The sequence below is a fragment of the Xyrauchen texanus genome, chromosome 15 (genome assembly GCF_025860055.1).
Source record: "Xyrauchen texanus isolate HMW12.3.18 chromosome 15, RBS_HiC_50CHRs, whole genome shotgun sequence".
NCBI classification, from domain to species: domain Eukaryota; kingdom Metazoa; phylum Chordata; class Actinopteri; order Cypriniformes; family Catostomidae; genus Xyrauchen; species Xyrauchen texanus.
Window position 1 is genome coordinate 26,698,437 of NC_068290.1, and position 26,956 is coordinate 26,725,392.

A 26,956-nucleotide genomic window follows, 5' to 3' on the forward strand; every position below is an offset into this window, starting at 1 on the left:
GAGAAACCTATTTAAGTTTTTACATTGAAAGCTCAAATGTCAAAAGAGTAGTCTCTAGTTCCCCTTCTGTCCCTCTCTCGACGTTGTGTCGAAGGAAGAGACACAAGGGGTCCTCTCGGACGCCGAATCGTACCTCTGAACCTGAGAAAAGGCCAGTGTCAAGTTGGCAGACAGAATTTGCATGCCCCGCCCGGACATACGGGTATAAAGGGAAGCGGAGCAGAATTTTTCTTCGGAGCGCTTCTTTCTGTGTAAAAGAGCATTTATTTCCTCTAAAAGAGCTTTTCCACTCACTAAAAGAGTCACAGCAGCGTTGAACGTCCTTTTCAAGATGCCTGTGCTTGTTCCTGGATGCGGGCGATATCTCTCCATGAACGACGGCCTCAGACGCTGCCTTGTGTGCCTGGGCAGCAATCACACTCAGGCAGCGTCGCTCCTTCTTCCCACGGGATTGAGGATGAACCGGCTGGCGATGAAGGTGGTATGGGGATAATGACGGGCTCAGTTTCGCCGGGTATATACCCACGAACCACCCGCCCCCCCAACACGCTTGTGTGCTTCCGATGATATATGGCCAGCCGGCGCTCTCCCTCGAGCCCCCGGGCTTGGATGATGACGTCACCGCAGCATCGGAGAGTATTCATGCATCTGACAAGGAAGACTCGAAAAAGATCTACACCTGGGTAGTCCCGAACTGCGCTCTGCTACCGACCTCGCTCTCAGGGCCACGAAGGTCACGGCGCAGGCACTCCGGTGGGCAATGGCCACCCTAGTGGTCCAGGAGCGCCACCTCTGGCTGAACATGGTTGAGATGCGTGACGTTGACAAGGCTAAGTTTCTCAATGCCCCGGTCTCCCAGCTCGGCTTCTTCGGCGACACCGTCGATGACTTCACCCAGCAGTTCTCGGCGGTGAGGAAGCAGACGGAGGCGATTTCACACATCATGCCGCGGAGCCACTCATCCAGCGCGCCCAGCATCGAGCACCTCGGAGGCGGCGTATGCCCACCGTCTCCAGGACCCCTTCTCGGACCAGAAAAGCTCCGAAGCGCTCCTGAGACGGACAGCCTAGGCAGTCGGATGTTCGCTCCGGAGATGGTTTCAAGACCACTCCGTCCCCCGGTGGAGGGCCGGGAGGAGAATCTGCATTTTAATTTTGTTCATTGTACCCAAATACTCAATAAAAGAGCGATTTCCCCACTCTGGCACCCCGGCCCTTCTCACGGCACCCCGGCCCTACAACTCTCCAGTCCCGGTTCCCCGGACGCAGCCTTCTCGCATCTGGCCCTGCGCATGTTCAACCCCGGCAGGCCAGCGCTGATGAGTTCCGAAGACGCCTTCTCAGGACCTCTTCCTCAGTCTCTAACCCGCCCCCTGCCGGGTGCGCCGAGCAAGGTAAGTGCTTTGAGTCTTTTCTTAGCACCCCAGCCTCGGGACGCTCTTTTGCCTCCCAACGCATTATTACCTTCGAGGTCCGAGCACACTAGAAGTGTGGCGTCCTCGTGGGCACTGAGCTACGGCACCTCCCTAGCAGACATCTGTAGAGCAGCGGGTTGGGCAACACCCAATACCTTTGCCAGATTTTACAATCTGAGGGTTGAGTCGGTCTCGTCCCGTGTTTTGTCAAGTCCAAAAATATAGAATTTGGTAATACGGTGACTACAGCTGGTAGGGTTTATCGCTTGTGCATAGCGCCTTTCCCCTCCCCTGAGGTGAAGACCTGCACTCTACTCCCCCAGCCAAGTCCACAAGTCACGGGCCCTGGGTGTCCTTCCTCCCTAGCCCTCTGGCTCCGAACTCAGCAGAAGAAGTTTGCAGCCAGACCCACCGCAGGCACCGACTTGCCTGCGCTGGAATAGGTGCTCCACAGGTTCTGATTATTCCAATATCTCCTGTGATGTATTTTTCATGGTGCAGTCCCCTTGTCGGTGGACCTGCATGTCCCTTGGGCAGAGCTCCCTCTGCTCTCCGGTCGCTGTGTTTGTAGAGCTCCTCCCCATCGAGGCAGGACCACCACCACGCCACTTACATGTGTGGCTGGTAAGGCCATGTGACGTATTTGCCAACATGTTAATCTCCCCTGTTGGGCAGGATGTGGTCTCAGCGGGGTCTTATCCACCTGAAAGTATGGGATTGGAATTGAACGCCTTCCCCGATGCATGTAATAGCGTTAGATGGTCCCAGCTGCATCTAACACTCTATGGAATGAAAACATAGAGAGAGCGGCTGGCGCGGCCTATTCCCAGGCTAGTTACATCTCTTCCCTCCCTCAGGGATGTGGGGAACAATATGACGTCTCTTGGGGCATTGGGGAATGTTACATGCAGTCTGATGCACCTGATATTTTCGCACGCAGCAGCTTGCTTGCACCTGCATCAGCAGTCCACATAACACATTCAGTGGTGTGGCGCTTTTAGATAGGGACCCCTAGTGTCACTACATTGACACAACGTCGAGTGAGTGACAGAAGGGACTTGCTTAAAAAAACATCTTGGTTACTGTTGTAGCCTCCGAGAAGTTGTGTCTCTCTTGCCACAACAATGTACTAAGCCGCTGAAATGGCCGAGACCTTACTCTCGGATCCTCAGCTCAAAACCTGTCTCAATAGACGCTCTCTTCCCTCCTTACTGAATTGCCTCCCAAAAAACTAAATCGCATTATCAAGGTGCATTGCAATTTTATTAATATTAAATATTTGAACATTTTTTTTTTAATGAAACTTTTTCTGTAGCATTTAATTCAGTAGGCTAATTGTTTTTTTTTTTATTTAGTATGACTCTAAACGGTACCAACCTAAAAATAAAGAAAATTAACTACACGGTCAAGGTAAAATATGCATTTTTCTTTATTTTTATAACAAAGTTTCTTGAATTTCAGCTCCGGCATTCACACAGAAGGATCCTCTGCCATTATGCCGGGAATATCTCAGGATCAAAGTCCAGTGTGAATGAGGTTTTAACTTGAGAGTCCAAGGGACAGGGAGTTAGCAGTGCTGCCAAAGAATGTGCACATTAGTTTCCAGGGGGTCTACTTTTGCATTTAGGATGTCTGAAGTCAATTTGAGTCAGGGAACAAGTAAGCACATAAAAAGTAACACTTTGTGTGTAAAAAACATTGTCAAATTGTAACACTAGAGAATATGGATTGTAAAATTTGTTTTAAAATTACAAGATAAATAGACTCACAGTTCCACTGTAAGTACTTTTATTTTACATATAAAAATGTATATAAAAAGTGGAATGGAGCTGCGCTCGGCGACCGACCTCACCCTCCGGGCGGCGAAGGTCACGCCGTGGTCTCTCAGGCGGGCAATATCCACCAAGTTGGTCCAGGACCGCCACCTTTGGCTCAACCATGTCGAAATGAGAGAGGCAGACAAGGCAGGGTTCCTTAACACAGCCATTTCCCAGGCTGGCCTATTCGGCGACACCGTCGAGGACTTGTGAAGCAGCAGGCGGAGGTCATTCAACACATCCTGCCCCGGCATGGCTCAAGATCCCGCACCCTGTCTGCTCGTCGTCAAGGGCGTCCTCCTGCATGAACAAAGCAAACACCACCCGTCTCATGGCTGGCCGCCAAGAAGAAGACCTCGAAATGCCCCTAAGACAGGCGACCCAGGGACGAGGAAACCTGCTGAGCAGGTAGACAGACCACTCTGTCCTCCGGTGGAGGGCCTGGAGGAGAATCTTTGTTTTCATTCTCATTCAGTTTTGCCTTATGCGCAAGTAGCTGCGGTACCCAAAAATTAAAGACAACATTTACAGACAGACAACACGACAACGGTGGCATACATCAACTGTCAATGCGGTTTACGCTCCTGTCGTATGTCACAACTCGCCCGCTGTCTCCTCCTCTGGAGTCAGCAGCACCTCAAGTCGCTGCAAGCCACTCACATTCTGGGCGACCTCAACACTACAGCAGACGTGCTGTCATGACAGGTTACCCGCAAGGGAGAGTGGAGAATCCACCCTCAGGTGGTCCAGCTTATTTGGAGTTGATTCAAGCAGGCACAGGTAGACCCGTTTGCTTCCCCAGAATCCTCCCACTGCCCGCTTTGGTACACACTGACCGAGGCACCCCTCAGTATAGATGCGTTGGCACACAGCTGGCCCCCTGGACTGCGCAAATATAAATTTCCCCCAGTCAGCCTACTTGCACAGACCCTGTGCAAGGTCAGGGATGATGAAGAGCAGGTCATCCTAGTAGCACCCTAATGGCCCACCCAGACTTGGTTCTTGGACCATACGCTCCTCGTGTCAGGCCCCCCGGCGAATTCCCCTGAGGAAGGACCTTCTTGACCTCTGGAAACTCCATGTCTGGCCCCTGGACAGGAAGCGGAACACATAGGTGACCTACCACCCGTCGTGGTAGACGCAATCACTCAGAATAGGCCCCCTCGACAAGGCGCCTGTATGACTTGAAGTGGGATCTGATCGCTAAGTGGTGTTCTTCCCGACATGAGGACCCTCAGAGATGCTGTCGGATCAGAGTTTTCCTTCATGCTGGAGAGGTTGTTGCCCTCCACCTTGAATGTGTATGAAGCTACTATGGCAGCACACAACGACACAGTGCACGGTAAGTCCTTAGGGAAGCGTGACCTGATCATCAGGTTCTTGAGAGGCGCCAGGATGTTTAATCCCTCCAGACCACACCTTGTTCCCTCATGGGACTTCTCTGTAGTCCTTCTGGGTCTACACCATGCTTCTCTGTAGTCCTTCTGGGTAACTCCATGCTGCGTATATCTTCTGCTAAATCGTTTCCCTGTTGGTAAACTACATCTTCCTTGGGCAGTGGCCCCTCTGCCCCAGTCACCATGTTTGTAGAAACTCCTCCCCCGATGGGTAGGACCTACCATGGGACATACTTGGGACCCAACCTGAAAAAAGCGTGAAATTGCACGTATGCGAATTTCTGTGCCACCGCACATATGTTTTATCACTTATAGAGGCATGTTTGATGACTTGTTTAAAGTAAATAAAGATATTTTAGAACAACATTTTTTTAAGTCATTATTTCAAGATGTTCAATGGCATACAGTATGTGCTAACAGAGAAATATTTGACTTATTACAAATGATAACGAATGTCTGGTAGACCCGATTGTCTTATAGCTGTTGAAAACTATTAATAAACAATAAACAGTAAATCAATAAACAGCAAGATTTTATATACTAAAACACAACAATACAATCAAATAATTTCAGATGTTTACGTTAAGAAGCATTTGATAATTCAATAAATGTATTATAAAAATAGCCTATATTTCACCCAGAGGGGCACTTCAGCCCATGTGTGCAGTTATTCAGGACATTGTAGCCACCCACTGTGTATGTGCCCAGAAACAAGTATACTACAGCGACATTTCATGTCAGAGTGGGATTCGAGTTTACAGTTTACCAGTGAGCGTAAGTGGTACTTCAGTTGAGCGTTCGATTGGGCTGTGAGCGGTTGAGTTGTGTTAGGGATCATATTTAGGGCTTCAGCTTTTCTCTTTATATATGCTTCCCTTGGGAGATATTATCAGGAATTTGTGGAATAAGTTTCCACTGTTATGCCAATGATACCCAAGTTTATATTCCTTCTAAACCTGATGAAATTTCACAATTCTCCAAATTAGCAGATTGTATCAATGCAATCAAAGATTGGATGGCCAGAATTTTATTCTACTCTATTCCATTAAAACAGAGCTACTAATTATTGGACCAAAAACCTCTAAAAAGCTGCTAAAATATAATTTGACTCTCGATGGATGTACTGTTATCTCATCTTCTACAGTGAAGAACTAAGTTGTTTTATTTGTCACCACTCTGTTTGAAAATCTAATTTCCAATGTTTGTTGAACAGCATTCTTCCATCTCAGAAATATTGTGTGAGGGTTCTTGTCAAGGAAGACACGGGAAACAGCGTTGGCTTCAAAGGTAAGATTCTTTTAATTCTTTTCTCCAGTTTAAATGTGGGTATCTCTTTTCTGTGTTGGCGACGGGTTCTCTCTCCCTCTCCTCTGTGGCTGCTGGCATTTTAACCGCTCTCCTCACTCTACTGCAATTAGAGACAGGTGTTAGACATAATTTAGCCCAGGTGTGAGCGCCCTTACCGCTTTTCTCTCCCGGACGGGCGCTTGACCACGCCCCCGCTGCCACATATTGCTATAAGTTATGACACATGCTCTCTGTTGCTGAAGCCGAAAAACTAAATCATGCGTTTATGACCTCAAGACTAGATTATTGTAATGCATTACTGGGAAGATGTACTGCAAGTTCAGCAAATAAACTTCAAATGGTTCAAAATGCAGCTGCAAGAGTGCTGACTAAAACCAATAAATACGGTCATATTAGCACCATTCTATTATCGTAACATTTTCTACCTGTTAAATTACTTATTCATTTTTAAATTCTGTTAACTACGTACAAAGCTTTGAATGGTCTAGCTCTGCAGTACTTAAGTGACCATCTGTCATGCTATATTCCATCACGTTCATTATGATCACAAAATTCTGGCCTGTTAATATTTCCTAGAATATCCAAATCAACAAAAGGATGTAGATCCTTTTCATACTTTGCTCCAAAATTTTGGAATAGTCTCCCTAACACTGTTCGGGATGCAGACACACTCACTCAGTTTAAGTCTAGACTAAAGACTCATCTATTTAGCCAGGCATACACCTAATTTATCCATTTAACTTACAATTAGGCTGCTTTAATTAAGTCTGCCAGAACCAGAAAATTTTCTCAGATATATTTCTCATAATCTATAACTCTGCAATAAAGTGAATGGAATTTACGCTAATATTATTCTATTTGTTCCATGTCTCAACCATTCATATCCCAATGTTACTAGAGCCGGCCAGATCCAGCTCTGTTCCTGCTTGGTGTCGGACTCCACTGCTATGTGTTGCTGAGTAATGATGACAAACTACAGCCGGTGGTATCTGGACATCACTTCAGTCTTTTACGACAGACTTCAGAGGGTGAACTGATGCCAACTCCAACTGTAAGACATTGGATACTTCATATGCCACTGCCTGAACTTGGACTAAGGATGGACCACACCGAAACTCACCGAAATGACCTGCCGGTTGACCTGTGATGCACCTCATTGATCCCTGCCTGCATCACCTGTCTATTGATGGACTACACTCTTGAAATGGAATACATAGACTATAAATTAATTGCCAACAAAACCCTTCATCAGCCAACTAAAAAAGCTAAATGCATCAATGTGAACTTATAAAGTTAATCCAGGATAGACTTCCAAGACATTAGTCATTAATCTTACAGTTCATACAAAATCTTTGTTTAAACACTGGACCTTAACATTTACTTAGGTTAACATTTTTATACCATGACTTGAACTGCACACAAATAACAAATATTGGCATTATATTCATGCTGTTTAGCCAGAAGGGAACTGGCCGCCGCAGTGACCCTGGTTTCTAACAAGTTTATTTTTCTTGACTTCGGCTTGCTCAAAGGGGTTCTAAATACAATTATTATTTAATAATAATTTTTATTTAATTATTTATTTTTGTACACAATTTATGATCATTTTTAATTAAACTGCACAATGATGACTCCAAGACTGTATAGATATTACATTTTCATTGTCAGTTAAAGCATGGTTTTCTGTAAAGCTGCTTTGAAACGATGTGTGTTGTGAAAAGCGCTATACAAATAAAAATGACTAGACTTAATTTGCTTAGATTTTTACATACATAAGACATATATTTTTAGGAGAACTATTTGCTCTAGAATTAAAAAAAATTTCATTTATTTATTTTCATTTATTATTATTATTATTACAGGATAAGCGGTTGACGATGGATGGATGGATTATTATTATTTGTATTTATTTATTTATTAGGTGCTACTATTTACATATCAAAAAGGGAAATGGAAAATCCACACAGCAGTCACACTTAGGTCTCAGGAGGTTAAAGAACTGTTGTATAAAAGCATTATCACATTTGTAATCGTGTTGTTGGCTTAATATCAGCACAATCCTGCAGACACATGCAGCTGAATCACAGCAATACCGATATTCAGTACAACAGCAGTGCATTCTTACGATTTTGCTTAAGTACAATACTATTCTATTTAAAAAACAACAACCTCTCAGAAGTTGGTAAGCAGAACATACGTCACATACTAATGTTTTTACCAGTCTCTACACTCAAACTTTGCCAGCAGCACTGAGCTGTAGGACTTTCCCTGTCACTCTGGCAGCTATCAGCACGAAAGCAGCCCGCTCTCCAAAGCCCAGAGAGCTATTCACATGACACAGATACTGCAAAAAGATGTTCTTCTTTTAAAAAGTACTTACAAAGTCTCTGTGGCAGGAAGCGAAGAAATATACTTCACATACACAGTGTAGGTGTGTGTGTGTGTGTGTGCGCGCATGTGTGTGTGACTTTAAGATATCAGCTGAGTGCAAGAAGAGTATGCATATTAGCAGAGGATCAGGGCATGGGCATCTAATTGAAAGGAATAGAGCAGGAAATGCAGTCAGCATGTGGATTCCTGTAAGCACTGGTCTCATTGGGCTAGTTATCCCACTTCTAAATGCTCTGTAGTCAAGGCTGTACTGCTACAAAAAGCACTGAAATCAAACACAAACGTGGTGAATCAGTGAAAATGACAAAAAGCCGATTCAACGACATCCTCTCACCTGGTCCCTGTCTCGTTCTCGGTTCATCAATTTGTCTGCTTGGAAATGTCTATTTGTCTGCCTGTTCATTTGCCTCCCCTTCCTCTCTCAACCCTCCTCAAAAATCCACCTTTACAGTCTGTTAACCCAAGATCCATTTTCTCTGAACAGCTCTTGAAGGCTGCCGGCACTGACAGTGCAGGGAACAGGAAGGGAATGTTGAGATTGTCGGATTGTGTTTGCCTCTGACAGACAGCATCAGCCCAGAATCCAGCCACACATCCAAACAGGTGACACAGGCTTGTATTAGGGTTTTCTGAACAGCTTTTTAAAATATGCATGGCATGTCAAAAAGTGGCACAGCTTGGCAAGGCAGGGGTGTGCGTGTATACAAGTCATTTTTGTGTGACTGCTTGAGGGATATAAATGCTAATGACTCACACCGTTTAGTATCATGTCCTTATAATACCCTTTAATATGTTTTAACGTGCTGTTGGGTCTTTTCCCATCTTGATCTCTCTACTTCTCTCTTCTCCAGTCTTTTTCAAATATTTCCTGCATCTTTCTTTCTTCTCTCCCACCTCTTCTCTCTCTGGAACACACTCAGTTCTCAGGGCCGATCTGTGTCAGTGGCAGCCAGACAATTTAACTCTTCTCAACGTCAGAATGTGGGCTGACAAAACAACCAAAGTAGGAGTGTTGGAGCATGTGTGGAAAACCAGAGATCCTGCAGTGCATAACAAAGAGCCGGAGTAGGAGAGATCTGGGCCCAAGCTGAGGGGGCACAGCCTCACGCATGCAGAGATAGAGCAGGGCCCTGATCGAAAACCATCTCCCCCAGGAACAGATAATACTTTCACAGGGTGAAATACAAACACGCTGCCATGACACCCCCGTACCTGTGAACAGCCCTCTGTGAGGCAGCTAGAAGGAGAAGGGAAACAAGATGTTTTTACCCCAGTGCAATCCTTTCAAATCATCTAGTCAATTTACACAGCATAAACACACATGAACACATCCTGACAAGTACAAAGGAGAAACATGCTTGGCATTTCATTCTTTCTAAACATCTCTCCAGTGATCGAAACTGCATGGACAAATGGGATCAAAAGTTCTGTACCAGTTAGAGCGAGTTTTATATGTTAAAGGGCTTTAAATACTTCATGTGTGAGCATCACATGAAGTGCCTTGTGCACAACAAGCATCTGGAAGTTGAGTCATCCACATCCATTGTCTACTCTGAGTAAGACAGAATGCATTTAAGAGAACAAGAGACAAACAGAGCGAAGACAAAGACAGTGTACATCAAGTTTTAATAGAGCGCCCTCCTAAAACAAATGGAAATTGAAAACCTCCTATAGTCATCGTGGAACCCTTTTAAATGTACATTATGGCGCCTCATTAAATATTTTATGTGAATCACAAAGACTCTGTGACTGTAAAGTACAAAATCATTTACAGTAGATTTCTCAGAGCTGTAATAGCACTTCTCTACAGAACATATCTGCAAATGAGCCAGAGATGCCACAGCCCGAACCGGTACCCAACAACCCTCAATGGATTATATCATCACAGGTTTCATTTGTTGGAATTTTAAGAGAGATTCATTTTTTGAAAATGTAAAAAACTGCAAAATATCACTGTTTTTTTTACAAAGTATCATTTGACTAAACAGAAGAGTACTCATAGGATTCTAGACAGCTAGATCAACCAAAATTTTAAATTCTATTATCCTTTGCTCACTATAATATTGTTTCAAACATGTATGACTTTTTATTCTTCCGTGGAATACAAAAGGAGATGTAATGCAGAATGTCCAGTCTCAGTCACTATTCACTTTCATTTTCTAGAAAAAAAAAAATACATTTAATGTAAATGGTGACTAAGGTTATTATTCCCTATAATATTCTGCCTATTGTCTCTTTTTGTTTTCAAAGAAGAAACAAACTTTCACTTTAATATTCTTCTTTTGTTTTTGGTGATTCACAATATTCGTTCATATTACCAACTACTGGGCAGGGAGGAGGATTTATAGTTAAAAAGGACTTAAATATTTATCAGTTTTTTACCTGCACCTACAATATTGCTTCTGAAGATATAGATTTAAACTGGAAAATGTCATTTATGCTGCCTTTATGTGCCTTTTTTTTTTTTTTACCCATTTACTTGCATTTTGATTACGTACAGAGCTGAAAAATTCTTCTAAAACAATCTTTGTTTGTGTTCAGCAGAACAAAGAAAGTCATACACATCTGGGATGGCATGAGGATGAGTAAATGATAAGATCATTTAAATATTTTGGGTAAAATATCCCTTTAAGAAAATGAATTAATGTTGGCCAGATACATAACAGACTAAATGTAAAACAGTGGCAAGAGGAATGTGCTCAGGGGCTTCACCAAAACAAAGCTTATGATCAACAGTCGACCTTTCAAAATGCCTTCGGCAACACAATCTCTGTGTGTCCTTTCACTCTCCTACCTAGACCTTTTTGTGTAAGCCTGTCTCATGACAGAAATACTCCTGTGCCTGGGCCTAATAAACATTGATCTTCACCTGTGTTGTGCTCATTAAAAAAAAAAAATAGTATAAAATGTAGGCTATACATATATAATGTTTGACTGAAAATGTGTGTTTCTTCAACTTTAGGCACTTTTAGTACTATTTACTTAGGAGATTTATGTAATTTTTGTCATTGTTTCTGAAAGTTATGAAAATTCTCACGTTTTTTTCTTAGTTTTTTTCATACATCACTTGTCTCTAATTTCCATCTCAAGCATTCTTGTCACTGACACTTTGTTGACTTGGTTATCAAGAACACTAACCTTTGAAAAAGGTTATTCTTTTTTACACAATAAGTATATTTAATGGTTTATGTTTATTTCACTTTGTGTTTTAGGATAATCATAGTTTTAAACACATAATACTTTTGTATTATTATAATGGATTTTTATAGTTTAAGACTGAAAGTCTGGATCTAGTGAAAGGGTAAAATACTCAAATCTATATATAAAAAAAGCTATTTCAAAACTACCAAAAGGAGCAAGGCATGGTAAAAAGTTTCAAAGTAAGTTTTATTGTGACCTTTATATAACAAAATGAAAAAAGGTCAAATCTGGGACATATGATTGCACGATGTCGAAGAAACACTTAAATATGGATGGTGAAAATCTATGGAGATCAGCAGAAACCCAGCCTACACTCTACATCTAAACTATTTTAGCTGCTATGTTCAATGTCAGTGAATATTGCCTGAAGGAATTAGAATTTCTCCCAAGAACACAATCCACTCTCATTTTCACTGTTAACAGATTGTAGAGGTGGAGAACGCAAGACTGAAAGGGTTTACAATTTTCAGGTTCTACGCTTGTCTTTGTGGCATATACATATTAATAATTCTGTTTTACGGCATTGGTTTGAGTGGCACCTTCAAGTATATGCCCTTTTCTTAGGCTATATTTACTCAGTTGGGTTTGATATCAGTTATTTTGTCTCACGACAGCAGCGTTTTGCAGAAGAAATGTAGAGCCACAGTTTCCCATGTGGCACCTGTACTGAAATATGAGAAGACAATCAATTTTAAAGAGTTTTTATTCATTTATTTATTTATTCCTTTCACCGCTCAGGCACACTTAACGCAAACATAACTAGCTGTTCGAAGGAAATGTAGAGGAAGAGAGGAAATCTATTCTCCTCTCTAAAACATTCCATACCTATATTCTTTTTATTGTCATTGTCTAATAATAATAACAATAATATGAGAGTGATACTGTAGAGAAGCACTGATAATCCCACTGTTTTCATCTCATTAATATACTGTGGGTATCATGGATATGCATAGATAATAGGGCCAAACGTAAACATATGCTAAATGCATATTAAGTCCTCTTGAAACTCTAATTATATGTTTATATTATCAAGGATTTAACTGTTTTCTGCAGTACAGCAGAAGTGCACAGTCAACAGCACACCACTTTCACTGCTGCATAATGTGATGCATTGTTCAGAGTTAATTGTAATTGGCTTTTTCTGCTTTGGACTGTCATGGGAAATTGTTTTTTCAAAATGATTGTAGTGTAAATTTGTATATCTTTTTAAAATAGCTTTCAATCTATACGTCTTACTGCTGCAAACTGGAACATTAGATTTTCAGCTCTTAGACAGCCAGTACATCATTATGAAAGTCGTCTTGGAAGAACATTTTATTTATTTATCATTACCTTTAAATACAAATGTACACAGCAATCCTTAAAGGGATAGTTCACCAAAAATGAGTTACTCACCCCAAACCCATATTACTTTCTTTCTTCTATGGAACACAAAAGGAGATGTTAGGCCTAAGTCACCATTCACTTTAATTATATGGAAAAGAGATAAAAGTGAATGGTAACTGAGACTAACATACTTCCTAACATCTCTTTTGGGTTGCACAGAAGAAAGTCAAACAGGGTTTGAAACAAGTAAATAATGACAGAATTTAAATTTGTGGGTGAACTATATCTCTTTATAATTGTTCACAGGTGAAGCTATGCTCATTATTAAAAGTGTACATAAACAGATATTTAAACATCTTTTAAATGTTAAGCCCTTATATCCATTCCGAAGCATTAGCACTGCAGTGCTCAGCATGTCTACTGCAATGCTACTTTTTATCCTGGACACTACCAATCATAACAGTGGTTGCACAAGAATGAACAGAAATAAAATTCTGATTAGTTCTTACATCTTCCCAGCCACTCCCAGGTGTGTAGGAGATGACATCCAGAAAGGGATTGGCCAGGTAGCCCTCATTATTGAAAGAATAGTCCCGCCCACCAAGAGTGATGTTGCTGAAATACCTGCAAAGCAGAGAGAGCAAAACAAAAACAGTCTGAGGTGGAATTGACCCAGAAAGAAATAGTTCAAAAGAAGAAATCTTACACAGAACACTTCACAAACATCCTAATTAGGTCAGATTGCAAGAGTGTGGTGAAGGTTACCATTTTATTTCTCTCAGCAATGTAATCAAAGGAGACATTCACTCACTTAATATAAACCAGTAAAATACCCAGAGCGGTGCCTAAATCTGAAATGTGCCATTCTTTGTGACTGCTTCAAATTAATCTTAAATTAAATATGCTTTTGGTGGAATGAAAAGACTGCACACTTAAGAATTTCACTAAGTGAACAAGTATGAGGGAGCAAAGTTTCCTCTGCACTTTTCATATTGGCCTTTTAATAGACTTTTGAGAATTTGACTCAGAATGCTCCTACAAATGCTTGTTTGCAAATCCATTATGTAAATGCCTATAGTATGTAGCAAACCACAATTACAGCAGTGTCATTAAACAGATAAATCGCTGTACCTGCTTTTTCATATAAGCAAAAAGGTAAGAGGTGGGCGACATGAGCAAAATATTATATTGCAACATTCTTAAAATTTTGGTCAATAACAAGATATATCATGATTAGTGGAAGACAGATATACCAGTTTTACCGATTAATCAATGTCGATAGTTGTTTTTAGGAACTATCGTTTATCTGCAAAAAATTATAAAAAATTTTCCCAAATTTTTTTTGTTCCTCATCAATATACCTAATAAGAGCCTCCGGTGTATTTTGGACTTGTTTAAAGTTGAAAGTCTCCCATAATGCACCAAATCTTAATTTTTCTAGTTATTATTGAGATTTTCGTTACACAATAAATTGCATTTGGGATTTAATTAATTTTGGACTCTTGAAGCCTCAATGTCTGAACCCTTTATTGTAAAGAAAGACTAATACCTTTTGTATCATCCTATAAATTGATAAAAAAATAAAAAATAAAAAAAAATTAAATGGCAGATCAATCAGTCATCTGCCTTTTCCACCACCTTATTTACTGGTATCTGCAAAATCCTCTGGGGCGCACATTCCCTGACATGCTGCAACATTTTACTTAACCACAATAGAAACAACACTCTGTTAATTGTTATATCACCCACCTCCAGAAGCTATAGTTGAAGGAATTTCAGGAAATATAATTTAATATGATGAGAGTATCTAAATCAATCCCTTACAGTATACTGCAGAACTAAGTATGGCTACTCTACAGACAACATAAAGTCAGAATTGACCCTATTTTCTTTCTTAATAAATGTCCCTACTTTTTCCTCAAAAGTTCCCACAAATGTTTGTGTTAAATATATGCAAATCCATTATATATAGGCCAATATAGCAAACCACAATAACAGCAGCACAGGTAAATCTATGTTTCTCACTAAACCTCTTCAATTAGCTTATGTGTAATGAGTTGAGTCACACGGATGTCTGTTATGTTGATAGTCGCCACTCATTGAGTCTTTATGACATCTAAAGCACTCTGCTCTTCCTATTACGTGTAAAACATGCAATAAAAGGTGAACACTTTCATTTATTATGGCTGCTGTTCAGAAATACCAGTTTCATCACCACCAGCTCATCTGTTTTCTCCTCTTTCATTTCACATATTGCCTCTTACACGACACGACAAAACTAATATTATGATCATGTGCTTGAGATGTAGATGGCTTCGCTGATTATAATGGGAGCTTTCTGTTTTTTCATGTTGCATTGTTCGCTTGCAGTGTAGATACGTATTCAATCACACTGCCACTGTTTCTCCTCTTCTTCCCACATACTCATTTTAAATGCTGGGGCATGTTGAATGCCTCCCCCTACAGTCCTTGTAGTGGAATAGTAAAGGACGTCTGTGCCCCAAAGGTGCAGCACTTTCACTCTCATTAGTGAGTGTGCCATTAACAATAAACTGACTTAAAATAAATGCAACAAAGCAGAAAAGTTGAAGGTTAATGCTAAATGATCTGAGCTTTAAACACAGTTCTTACGGCAAACATAAAGATGGATTTTTTTATGTTTTTTATTTTGTTTTCAAGATCAGTCAGTATAATTTAACACTATAATAGCATCTAAATCCATCACTTGTATGGCAGAACCAAGTATGGCTACTCTAAATACCATATGAAATCAAAATTGGCCCAGTTCGCTTTTAGTAAATGCCCCTTTTTTCATAATCTTTCATCAAATGTCTATGCACCAACTTTTTTATTCACATAACCAATCTCATGTAGGTGGAGATAAATTATATTTACAAATATTATCATCCAATCACAATCTTATAAAATGTTGATAGATAAAATCAAACCCCGCCCTTCCTTATTTACCACTGAATGTTATATTACACTTGGAAATATACACCATTACATCAATGTAATGCATTGATAATGTAATTTCATGTTGTCTTAAACTACCTACTATACTGTAGCATAGGTAAAGGTGTTGTGCTGCTTGGTGTGAGACGTGTTGTATTTCTCTGTTCTCGGTACAGAGCATACAAGTCATATCTTGTATCTGTGGAAAGTACAGTCTCTTACTTCATTCTACCACGAATTCTTTGAGTTCTGTTCCCGTCCGTCTGGCAGTTGGTGACAAAGTGTGGTCCTCCAGTGGCTCCATATTCCTTACGCAGGGCGACAGCTCCATGGGTAAGGATGGACACCCCACGGGCGATACGTCTACGGGGCTCGTCCCTCCAGCCCTGTGGCCTGACTGTAAATAGGCGATTGGGCAGTCCATTCAGGCCAAGTTCGGACAGAGCCGGACCCACCGCGATCCATATGTGGGAGGCGCTGGCCTGACCAGCTGCCCAAGCGGCCTGGAACACCTGTTCTGCTTCCTCCTGAGAGCAGTACAACAGCCGCACCTAGAGTGTGGGTGGGGGCAAAAAGAACAGAAGAGATGAACACCAGAGCACAGGAGCAAAAGAAGACACTAAAGAGAGTGCAAAAAAGAACACAGAGGTCAAAAGGAAGGTAGAAACCATAAACAGAATAATGGAGGATATTCAAGGAGAGGAGAGTACAGAAGCATTACAGGGAAATCATAAGATTTATTCCACACAACATGAAACAGAAAGGAATGCCTTATGTTGATTTTAAGGAATGTTAATTTTAAAGGAGAGGAGCAGGAACAGATTAACAGTGCTTGGACATTCTTAATTAAGAAAGAAAAGGATTTTGGAGAGAAAAAAAGGAAAGAAGGGGGGAAAGAAAATTTGGGATAATCTGGGAGAGAGAGTGGAAAGAAAAGAAAAGCAGGATGGAAAATCTGTGAAAGCGACTTAAGATTTCACCTTTAAAATGCATGAGAGAGGAAAACCCAAGAGAGAAAGACTGTAAGAGAGAGAAAGGGAGAAGAGAGCAATATGCTTGAGATTGTGTGCTGAGGGCAAGAGACAGAGAAGGGAAAGGGAGAAAGTGAGAGAACTAGGAAAAGAACAAGAGAAAAAGAGAATAAAGAAATAGGGAATCCAACCTGTATCAAATATCACCAGCCCTGAACACAACAGATAAAGAAATTAAACTGTGGTCTTGTGCTCACTGTGTGTGCACATACTGTATATTCTGCATGTGTCTAAGGGAACATGTGTTTTTATATACTGTAGTAAGTATACATTTCTTTGTGTTTATAAATGTACACTTTATGTATCTAAGAGTGCATTTTTGCCATATGTTTTCCATAGTGAACATTTCTGTGTATATATTTGTGTGTAATTGAGCAGAAGCACTGCAAACTGAATCTAATGCATACAGCATTGGGCTGCACCACAACAGACTCTGTGTTATATTAACACTGACATCAGTGTGCTGGGACCCACAAGGCACAATAACAACCCCAACACACACACATACACAAACAATAAGAGCCTAGAGCCAGGGGGAGACAGAGGACAACCTGCGACAAACACACACACACACACATACACTCATTACACAAATATAGGTGTAGACGGCAAAGAGAATGAGAGGAGAACTGAGAAAGGACAGCGAGAGGTCAGAGAGGGAAGGTGCAAAGCCAACATATATGTGCAAACGAGCAGAAAACTAAAGTAAAAATAAACAGTTAAAAAAGGACAGGAAATTATGTCAGGTGTGGAAAGAAGGGAGAGTGATAGAATTATTAAATGAAGGAGTAAATTAATAAGTGAGACAGAAAGGAATTGACTTTCTCTCTCTCTTTCTACCTGTGCTTCATTCTCTTTCAGCAGTCGCCGTGTGCGTGCTCCTCCTGGGTCATCAGTTAAATTCAACATCACTATGCTCTTCTTCTCCCAACCGATGAATGACCCGTCGGTCAAACCTTCCACCACTGACAGAAAGTCCTGGTAGCCATGGTGACGTGTGGAAACCACTGAGAAGGCCGTCCAATCATACTCCTCCAGCACCTCAAAGATCACCTCCAATTGCAGTGCGGTGGAGGAGCTGAACTGCAGGAAGATTGAGCCGGTCTCCTGCAGAGTAATTCATAGTGTAAATGACTACATTTCCCAAGACTAAAGACTGCCGTCTATTCATTCACTGCAAAAGGCATCATGGGAACTGAATTTGATGTCAAGTGTTTATTGCATGTCGTTCTCTAATGGTAACAGCAGACAGACAGAATGCAGTGTAATTAAAAGTATAGTTCACCCAAAAATTAATATTCTGTCATCATTTACTCACCCTCATGCCATCACAGATATGTATGACTTACTTTCTTCTGCAGAACACAAATAAAGATTTTTAGAAGAATATCTCAGCTCTGTTTGTCCATACAATGCAATATATGGGCTCTGAAAACATGGCCTGATCAATTATTTGATTTGATCTGAGAATGAATAATGACCTCGGTCTGTTCATCATAGTAAGTGATTGTATGCCTTCAGAAGACTTGGAATATGACTCTTGAGTCGCATTGACTACTTTTATGATACGTTTGGGTGCTATTTTAAGCTTTAGAGTGAGTCACTTTCAACTGCTATTGTTTGGAATACAGCGGTTGAGACGTTCTTTAAAATATCTCTGTTCCATAGAAAAAAGAAAGTCATATGAGTTTGGAGCGGTATGAAGGCTAGTAAATAATGACAGAATTAAAATTTTGGGTGAACTATTCCTTTAAGTAATTGTAATTCTTTTCATTGAAAACACATTTGGAATATCTCCCCTTTCGTTCCCAATATGGCATGCCCAATTCCCAATACGCTCTAAATCCTCGTGGTGGCGTAGTGACTCGCCTGAATCCGGGTGGCGGAGGACAAATCTCAGTTGCCTCCGCATCTGAGAAGAGTCAGTCTGCGCATCTCATCACGTGGCTTGTTGAGCGCATTACCACGGAGACCAAGCGCGTGTGGAGGCTTCATACTATCCTCCATGCCATCCACGCCCAACACACTACACGCCCCACCGAGAGCGAGAACCACTTTATGGTGACCACGAGGAGCTTAACCCAACATGACTCTACCTACCCTAGAAACCAGGCCAGTTGGTTGCTTAGGAAGCCTGACTGGAGTCACTAAGCACGCCCTGGATTCGAACTTCAGGTGTGGTAGTCAACGTCTTTACTTGCTGAGATACCCAGGACCCAACACGCCTCTTTTATATGTAAATTAAGCTTTTTACTGTGACTTATGCTGGGTTCACACATCCTCCCTGAGTGGGGCGTGAGTGAGATGTGATCGTCACGTTAGCGTAGCGGTCGCGTTGGACGTTCTCTTCCGCGAGAAACAGCAGCACCTCTGCGCAGAAAATAAAGTTATCTATGGGGTCCTATGGCAATTTTTCTTTAATAAGGTCATAATAAGGTGAGGTTATTGCTGCTTCAAGGACAATAGCAGGCAGTCACGTGTACTTCATATTTATCGGCATACTTGGTTGTGATTGGTTAATGTTGTGTCTATACAGTACACCTATATACACAGAATGGCAAAAGGCCCGGCAGTTTATTCATTCTTTTCTTTATAAAGTTTACTTGGATGCAGACATATAAATTCTAGTGGACTATATGTTCGGTTTGAATAATTTTGCTTTTGTGTCTTTTCTATAATCTCCTAATTATTTTAATGTTGTACTGCACCCAGAGCCGCTGAGCTCAGTATGAGCCGTGCAGCAAAAAAAAAGACTCAATGCCGAAACTATCTGCTCACTGTTGTGTCTGGGACTCTTCTGAGACATGTCACCTTGCGACTCATGCTTGCAGTGGGAATAGTGTAATCTTTTCATATGGGCGCCGAAACGAAAACGCGCCGCTCATGCCTCACTCATGCCTGCTCATGGAGGATATGTGAACCTGGCGTTAGTCACAAAATTCAGCACTATTTGCCTGGCGCTATAACCATCCATGGAAAAAGGAGGTAAAAGAAAAAATTATTTAAAAGACATGTTTGTGTACATTTTCTTGTGATCGTGGCAGAAGTAATTAATCAAATGATGGATGACGAGCATTATAACTGGGCATATATCCAGATGCATGGTGCAGTCGAACATGCTTTCTGCATTTTAAACAGATGATTCAGGTGCCTGGATGTCAGTGGTGGAGAGATCCTCTACAGTCCCAGTAAAGTATGTCAATCTTGGAAGTCTGCTGTATCCTCCAGAACCAAGCACTCAGAACCAGGCTGTAACAATGGAAATTGCACGTGCAAATTTTGTTCAGCACTAATTTGAGTGTGTTTTTTTCGTTTCCTGATTTGCATAATTTCTTTAGTGGTCGGGTGCTAAAACAAGGCCCATAGTGTGCACAAATAAACTATTCTAACAGCAGGCACAATTCATTCTTAGTGAATTCCCCCCTCAAATTCTTAAAGAGTTTCTGAGATATGCAGCCACTGCAGGAACTGGTGGGAGGTACTTCAGTGAGTCTCTAATCATCACCAGATTTAAATTTAATCTGTGCATGTAAGTATGTAGGATTTGACACAACATGATCAAAAGGATTCAATACAGTATCATTTCTCAAGAGTAAAAAAACAAACATTTGCTAACTTGAAAAATTTTCATTTGCATCTTTTTGCTTTGTCTTGTTTTCACATTGAGCAAACGAAGACTTGAGTTATGCAGCTCACTGCTGAGACAAGCAACTGAATCACAAGGCCCAGACCGAAGCACTTCAGTGAACAGAAGAGAAAAAAAGAACAGACCATATGGCCTGCAGCTGTAATGCCTGACCCCTGATCTTGCTATTTATCCAAATGGATATGTTTGTAATGCTATCCCATCCTACAGTTATCGGTGTGCCCTGATCAGGCCCCAACAGAGAAAACAGCAGCCGTATCTCTATCCATTTAACGTTTCTCCTCAGGCATTACCATTAACAAACAATGCCCTTATAGCACTACAGCAACCCAAACACCATCTAGCAAGTACTGGAACTCATTAACACCAAGTGCTTGTAAAGAGAGAAGTTTGTGAGGAATTCCAACAGTCAAAAGAAAGTTCAATATTTTTTGTTTTTTCTCCTACTTTAAAATGAATCAGCACAGCTAATGTCTGCGATTTTGTTCAGATCTGGTCCTTTAAATACTCACTTTTTTCAGTGGCTTTGTTTTAATGTGTAATTAAATACAAAAGATGGTAGTCAATCAAGAAAAAAATAATTATATTTTCAAGAACAGACAGCTATACTTGCAAATATCTAATGGCATTTTCCACTGCACGTTACGGTTCGACTTGACTAGACTTGACTTTTTCTGAGCTTGCTTTTCCACTGCAGTTTAGTGCAGCCTCAACGTATAGGCTGATCGTCATAGTTTCGCCACCTCTACTACTGAGACATCATCTTAAACATGACACAAACACATAACAAAGGAGCAATGAATGAATGGTGATCTTGATTCTCGGCATGTGGCTGTTTATCACAGCAAGATGTCAAACTTTGTTTCAAAAGAGGCTGACGGCAACAAGACAAAAAAGATGACACACGAGAGTAAACTATCCTGCCATCTAGCTTGTAACAATGATGCTGGTAGTGACGATTTTATCCGATCCAATCAGTGATCTGCAGGGTTTTGACGTCACATTTAGTATTGGCTTGGCTCACTTGGAACCTCGACCGAGGTGGTACTTCAAAAAGTACCAGGTACACAGTGGAACCCCCCCACCCCCATCCCCCAAAAAAGTAAGCAGAGTTGAGATGAGCCGTACTGTGGAGTGGAAAGGCCCCATAACAGAGATACAGGGGCCAGATTCACAAAATGTTCTTAAGAAGAAAATTCTTCTTAACTACCATTTTCATCTTAATTCCTTACTTAAGAGATAAATTAAGAATATTTTTATTTGAAAAAATTTGTTTTCTTAAAAATCGTCGCTTATAACATCTTAAAGTTAGGATAAACTTACAGTTGTTTTAAATTCTAAAATTAATATGTTTAATGAATTAACTGGGTTCTTTCAAATGTGATGCGTTCTATCATGTTGAGTCTGAAGTCGCAATGGGCTGTTTACGTAGAAATGTGATTTTAGACCAAAACACGTTTTTGACTGTTTTGTGTTTAATTATATTTTTATTTTCAGCTTTCAACCCATGTAAAAGTTATCACCAAATTCAAACAATAAATGTTGTTTTGAAGCTTCTTAATGTGGTGACCAATTCATATGGATGCGATGCATATAGCGCTCTCTCTCTCGCCATGATCTTTAGTTCGTAGAAACATAATAATTATTACATTAGAAAGCTGAAAATGTCTATCAGAGTTGGACACAGCGGAGAAAGCCTCCGCCATTTCCTTTTTACCTGCCTTTAACTTTCTGACATGATATAATTATCAAGCTTCCCAATAACTTTTTCCTTGCTGTAATTTCCTCAACAAGAATTAAAAGTTATTAAATGGTAGCAGCAAGTTAATTCTAATATGACAGAAAATATCGTTAAACTAACACATCTCACACACTTTACATTAAAAAAAATTACTTTTTCCTTGCTGTAATTTCCTCAACATGTATTAAAAGTTATTAAATGGAAGCAGCAAGTTAATTCTAATATGATAGAAAATATCGTTAAACTAACACATCTCACACACTTTACATAAAAAAAAGGGAATAAATACAATTATTGTTATGATTTACTAGTGTAGAAGTATTGAAATTGATGTAGGCTATTAGACAAGGCAAGACCATGAGCAGGCTGATCAGACAACGTCAAAGCCTGTCTTTTTATTCTTAGGAAAAAATGTAAATGTTCTTAAGTAAATATTTGAGAACCTTTGAATTTTTCAAGAATTGCACTTAGGCACTTCTTAGATTTAATAATTGCACTCATTCTTACGAACTTCTTATAATTTATACTAAGAACTTTTTCGTGAATCTGGCCCTAGGACATCAAATATGACAAGTTTCTTACTTAATTACTTCTGAGACATTGCATCTGTTTTTAAAATTGTTCGGTTTGTTATATTGGAAGATTTGCACTGTGAAGTCCTAGGTAGATCAATACAATTACCTCAGAGGTTGAGGCAAATTAATTTAACTCAAAGGATGTAATCATTGTGAAAAATAACCAGTTGTTTTCTAATTTACTTTTGTGTGCACTTGAAGGAATATTCAGGGTTCAATACAAGTTAAGCTCAATCGACAGCATTTGTGGCATATAATTGATTATGACCAAAATTAATTTACTTCAGTGTTTGTTCTTTCAAAAAAAGCAAAAATCTGGGTTATAGTTATGCTCTTACAATGTAGGTGAATGGTGTATATCCATAAACGTTAAAATACTCACTGTTTCAAAAGTATAGCTACAACATGCATGTTAACATGATTTTAGTGTGATAAAATTGCTTACTAACATTTCTGTGTAAAGTTATAGCCAATTTTACAACTTAATTGCCATGACGATGTAGTCAACAAACCCTAAAACCCAAAAACGACTGTAAAATTATGAATTTAACAATTTTACAGCTCAAATAATAATCCATGAATTTTAACAGAAGAATTGATATAAGCCTTTTTTTGTTATTTTTTTTTAAGTTTCACATTTCTGCCATAAAACCAGGGCCTTAACCACAAAATACTTTGAAGGGGACAAGTCAATAATCATACATGCCCATCCCCCCCAATAATTGATATCCCCCCAACCCCAATAATTGATATCCTTATTGCTGTACTGCTGCAGTCCATTATGCATCACTGTCTAGTTGTCATTAAGTTGTTGCAAGAATAAAATAAAATCGCCATTTTGAATTTAAAACATGTCATGTACAGTGCGTGATTTGTACGTCATTCATAACTGTGAATATGAAAACATTGACAGAGAAGTTTTCAGCGAATCAGACTTAAGACAAAGAGCGAATGTGTGTATATTGTAAAGGAATTGAATGAATGTGGTAATCTGGTAGGCTTTTGAAGTAGCTTTTCAGGAAATTCTCTTGACACTCAGAAAATGATCTATATAAAAAAACACATACACAAAGTTCTAGTTGCATTTTCAACCAGAACAAGAACATGGACTAGAACAAGACCTGTGACTTGTGACTTCTATTGTGCGTTTAGGTTTTTGGCAAGGACAGTGTCATATATTCTTAATGCAAATATTATTAGGTAATAATTTTAAATCAATTTAAGGTTTTGTAAATAACTTTTTTATTTATTTAATTAATTCTGAATTTTGTACAGCATCTCCTAAAAGTCTACTTTTAAAAGAGACCATTTTATTTTGAGTATGTCTTGTCAGGTTTGGGTATCAGAATATGTGCCACCAGTTAAAGTAGTTCACCTAAAAATGGAAAATGTACTTTTATTCACTCATTTGCTCACCCTTATGTTGTTCAAAACCCACATGCTGGGTTTTTTCTTGGAACATAAAAATAGATATTTGAAGCAGCTCTATTCCATAGAATAACAGTTTATAGTGAGCAGGAGCTGTGGAGCTTCAAAAAGAACAAATACTATAAAGCACTATTTTTTTCTTTTTTTTCTTCTTCTTCTTTTTTATCCCATTTTTCTCTCAATTTTGGAATGCCCAATTCCCACTACTTAGTAGGTCCTCGTGGTGGCGTGGTTACTCACCTCAATCTCAGTTGCCTCCGCTTCCGAGACCGTCAATCCACGCATCTTATCACGTGACTGGTTGTGCACGACACTGCAGAGACTCACAGCACTGGAGGCTCATGCTATTCTCCACGATCCATGTACAAATTAACTCGTGCCCCACTGAGAGTGAGAACCAATCTTTTAAAAACCAAAAATTATGAAACTTTTGGCCTTTATTGCATTTCAAGCCTTTGTTCAGAAAATGATTGCATTCAACTATATTTTAAAGGATTACATTTCTCAAACCCCCCCAATGTTCAAGACATGTTTACGGCCTTGCATTAAACCCTTCAAAAATTGGCCCAATTCACTTCCATTGTATCATTATAACCTTGAATTTGTTTTTTTAAGAAAAGGAGGGAAGAGTCGAAATTTTGGGGTAATCAACATTGTGCCACAAATGCTTAACTTGATTGAGCTTAACTGAACACAAAATATTATTTTAAGTGAGTAACAACCAACTCTAATTCTAAAAATAACTTTTTTCCTCTGTTTCTAAGCTTTGGCATCAGCCATACCTGTGGTACCCTTCCCAGACCCGCTCCCCCTCCCACAGCAACGATGGGGAGGCCGGTTTGGGCCGAGACGAACTCCAGCATGGGGGCGAGGGGGCCGGAAGCCACTGGGAGGGGTCTCTCATCTTCATACACGAGTCCCTGGAGGGGCCTGGCTGCCAGCAGGTCACACAGTTGAGAGAGCAGTGTCCTGGGGCTGCTGTCATTCACCTGTAGTCAATTCACATTCATGTTCACATTTACACTTATGACTTTTGTAGTTATGAATACTTAAGTGCCCATTTTATGGATTGCATTAAAAACACTTTAGTTCACACTTCAGTTCACATTCAACAAAGTGTAAAAATTCATATTCAGTTTCTTTCTAATCTTTAGTTAAGTCTAATTCTAGTCTACTCGAGTTTTGGGGAGTAACTAACTAAAACAAGTGAAGCTACTAACTAAACATTCAGCTATGTGACTGTAGCACAGCTATTTTCACAATAGTATAGCATTCCAGTAGCAAGCTACACTTTCCAACAAGTAGCACTGTAGCACCACAAAACACTTTTATTGCAAATGTAACAAAGTAGCCAAGGGAGAAAACAATCACACTCACCTTAACGTCCTCTCTCACACATACGTAGCGGAAGTCCAAATCAGTTAAGTAAATTGTTTCTTTCTAACAGTTCATGTAAATTAACCGGTTCCAATATTTTGTGCTGCAAACTCCAAGGCATTTAAGTTAGTCCTTTCATCCAGATGATTCACACAAAGGAATTAGTTCACATAAATGATTCACTTATTCACTTAAGCCCCTGCACAGCCTTAAAGGGACTTTGCCTTCTTTTTATTACTCAAACTATTTTATTCATTGCAGCATATGTGTGTATACCACTATATTTGGACACAGTTATGTAAGATATGGTGTTTAAATCTATGTTTTATTTATTGTTGTCACATCAAAATATTTTACAATATTTTCTTCTTTAAATAGCTTCTGTGTAGTTAGCTACTTATTGTTAGCAATTTGTAATGTAGCTAAGTACTTTTTTTAAATAATGAAGTTTTACTATAAATTATGAGAAGCTTGAAGCTTATAATCCTACAGTTTCAAAGGAGTTTCTCCAACACTGGTCTGCTCTAATGTAAAATCACAATCTGTCTCTACTCTGAAAGCAATTAATTCTTTATCATTTGTGTGACTCCTTTCGAACTGACCTGGAGCCAGATTACATTTGCAGATCCCCACTGGGTGACGACGCTCTCACCAAAGCTGCTGTGCACACGTCCGAAGCCTGGGTATGGCACCCTTCCTGCAGCCGCTGCGGCTCCTGCTTCCCCTTGCTGGGTAACAGTTGAACCTGCATGGATTACTGCAATATTGAAGTGCATTGATGCCACCGGGTCACGTTCACGCTCTCGAGGGCGGAGCAAGAGATGAGGGGAGGAGCTGGTCTGCCCCGCCCATTCTACCAGGGTCAACAGCAGAGATAGGGTTGGTACTGTGACCATGGCAACAAACAAGGAGGCCAAATAAGAGGGCACCAATAGAGAAAGCCTGAGTAAAAAAAAAGCAAGAAAAAGGGAAACTCTGATTAAAATAAATTAAAAAAATGTTACTTAGGCCTACTGCATATATAGAAAAAAATCTAACTTTAGAGAAAGAGTGAGCAATTAGAATAAGCGAAATAGAGATAAAAAATAAAAATAAAAAAGAGAAATAAAAAATAAAGAAAGAGAACTGACAAAGAAGAGAAAATGAAATAGGCTTAATTCAGGCCACAGGCTGAAATGGAGTAACAGATGAGGGTAATTGATAGAGGTACATACAGATACTGTGTGTGGACATTACGAAGACATTTTTTTTTTTAGGTTACAAACTGGTAATTACAAGGGTATTACACAATAAATGTGGTTTATGAGGACATATATAGTGTCCCCATAATTCAAATCGCTTAAAAAACA

The 26,956-nt window shown here is 40.0% G+C and overlaps 1 protein-coding gene across 1 annotated transcript in view; it reads right to left on the minus strand.

Annotated features, from left to right (window-relative positions):
* Nucleotides 1-26,503, minus strand: part of LOC127655583 (glutamate receptor ionotropic, NMDA 2D-like) — a 58,191-nt gene extending 31,688 nt beyond the window's left edge. Inside the window, exons 1-5 of the mRNA XM_052143477.1 lie at nucleotides 26,210-26,503; nucleotides 25,013-25,219; nucleotides 17,681-17,947; nucleotides 16,032-16,360; nucleotides 13,364-13,478 (exon numbers count right to left, since the gene is read on the minus strand). Of these exons, the coding sequence (XP_051999437.1) occupies nucleotides 13,364-13,478; nucleotides 16,032-16,360; nucleotides 17,681-17,947; nucleotides 25,013-25,219; nucleotides 26,210-26,503 (1,212 nt within the window). The remainder of the gene's footprint in view (nucleotides 1-13,363; nucleotides 13,479-16,031; nucleotides 16,361-17,680; nucleotides 17,948-25,012; nucleotides 25,220-26,209) is intronic.
* Between the last annotated feature and the right edge of the window lie 453 nt (nucleotides 26,504-26,956).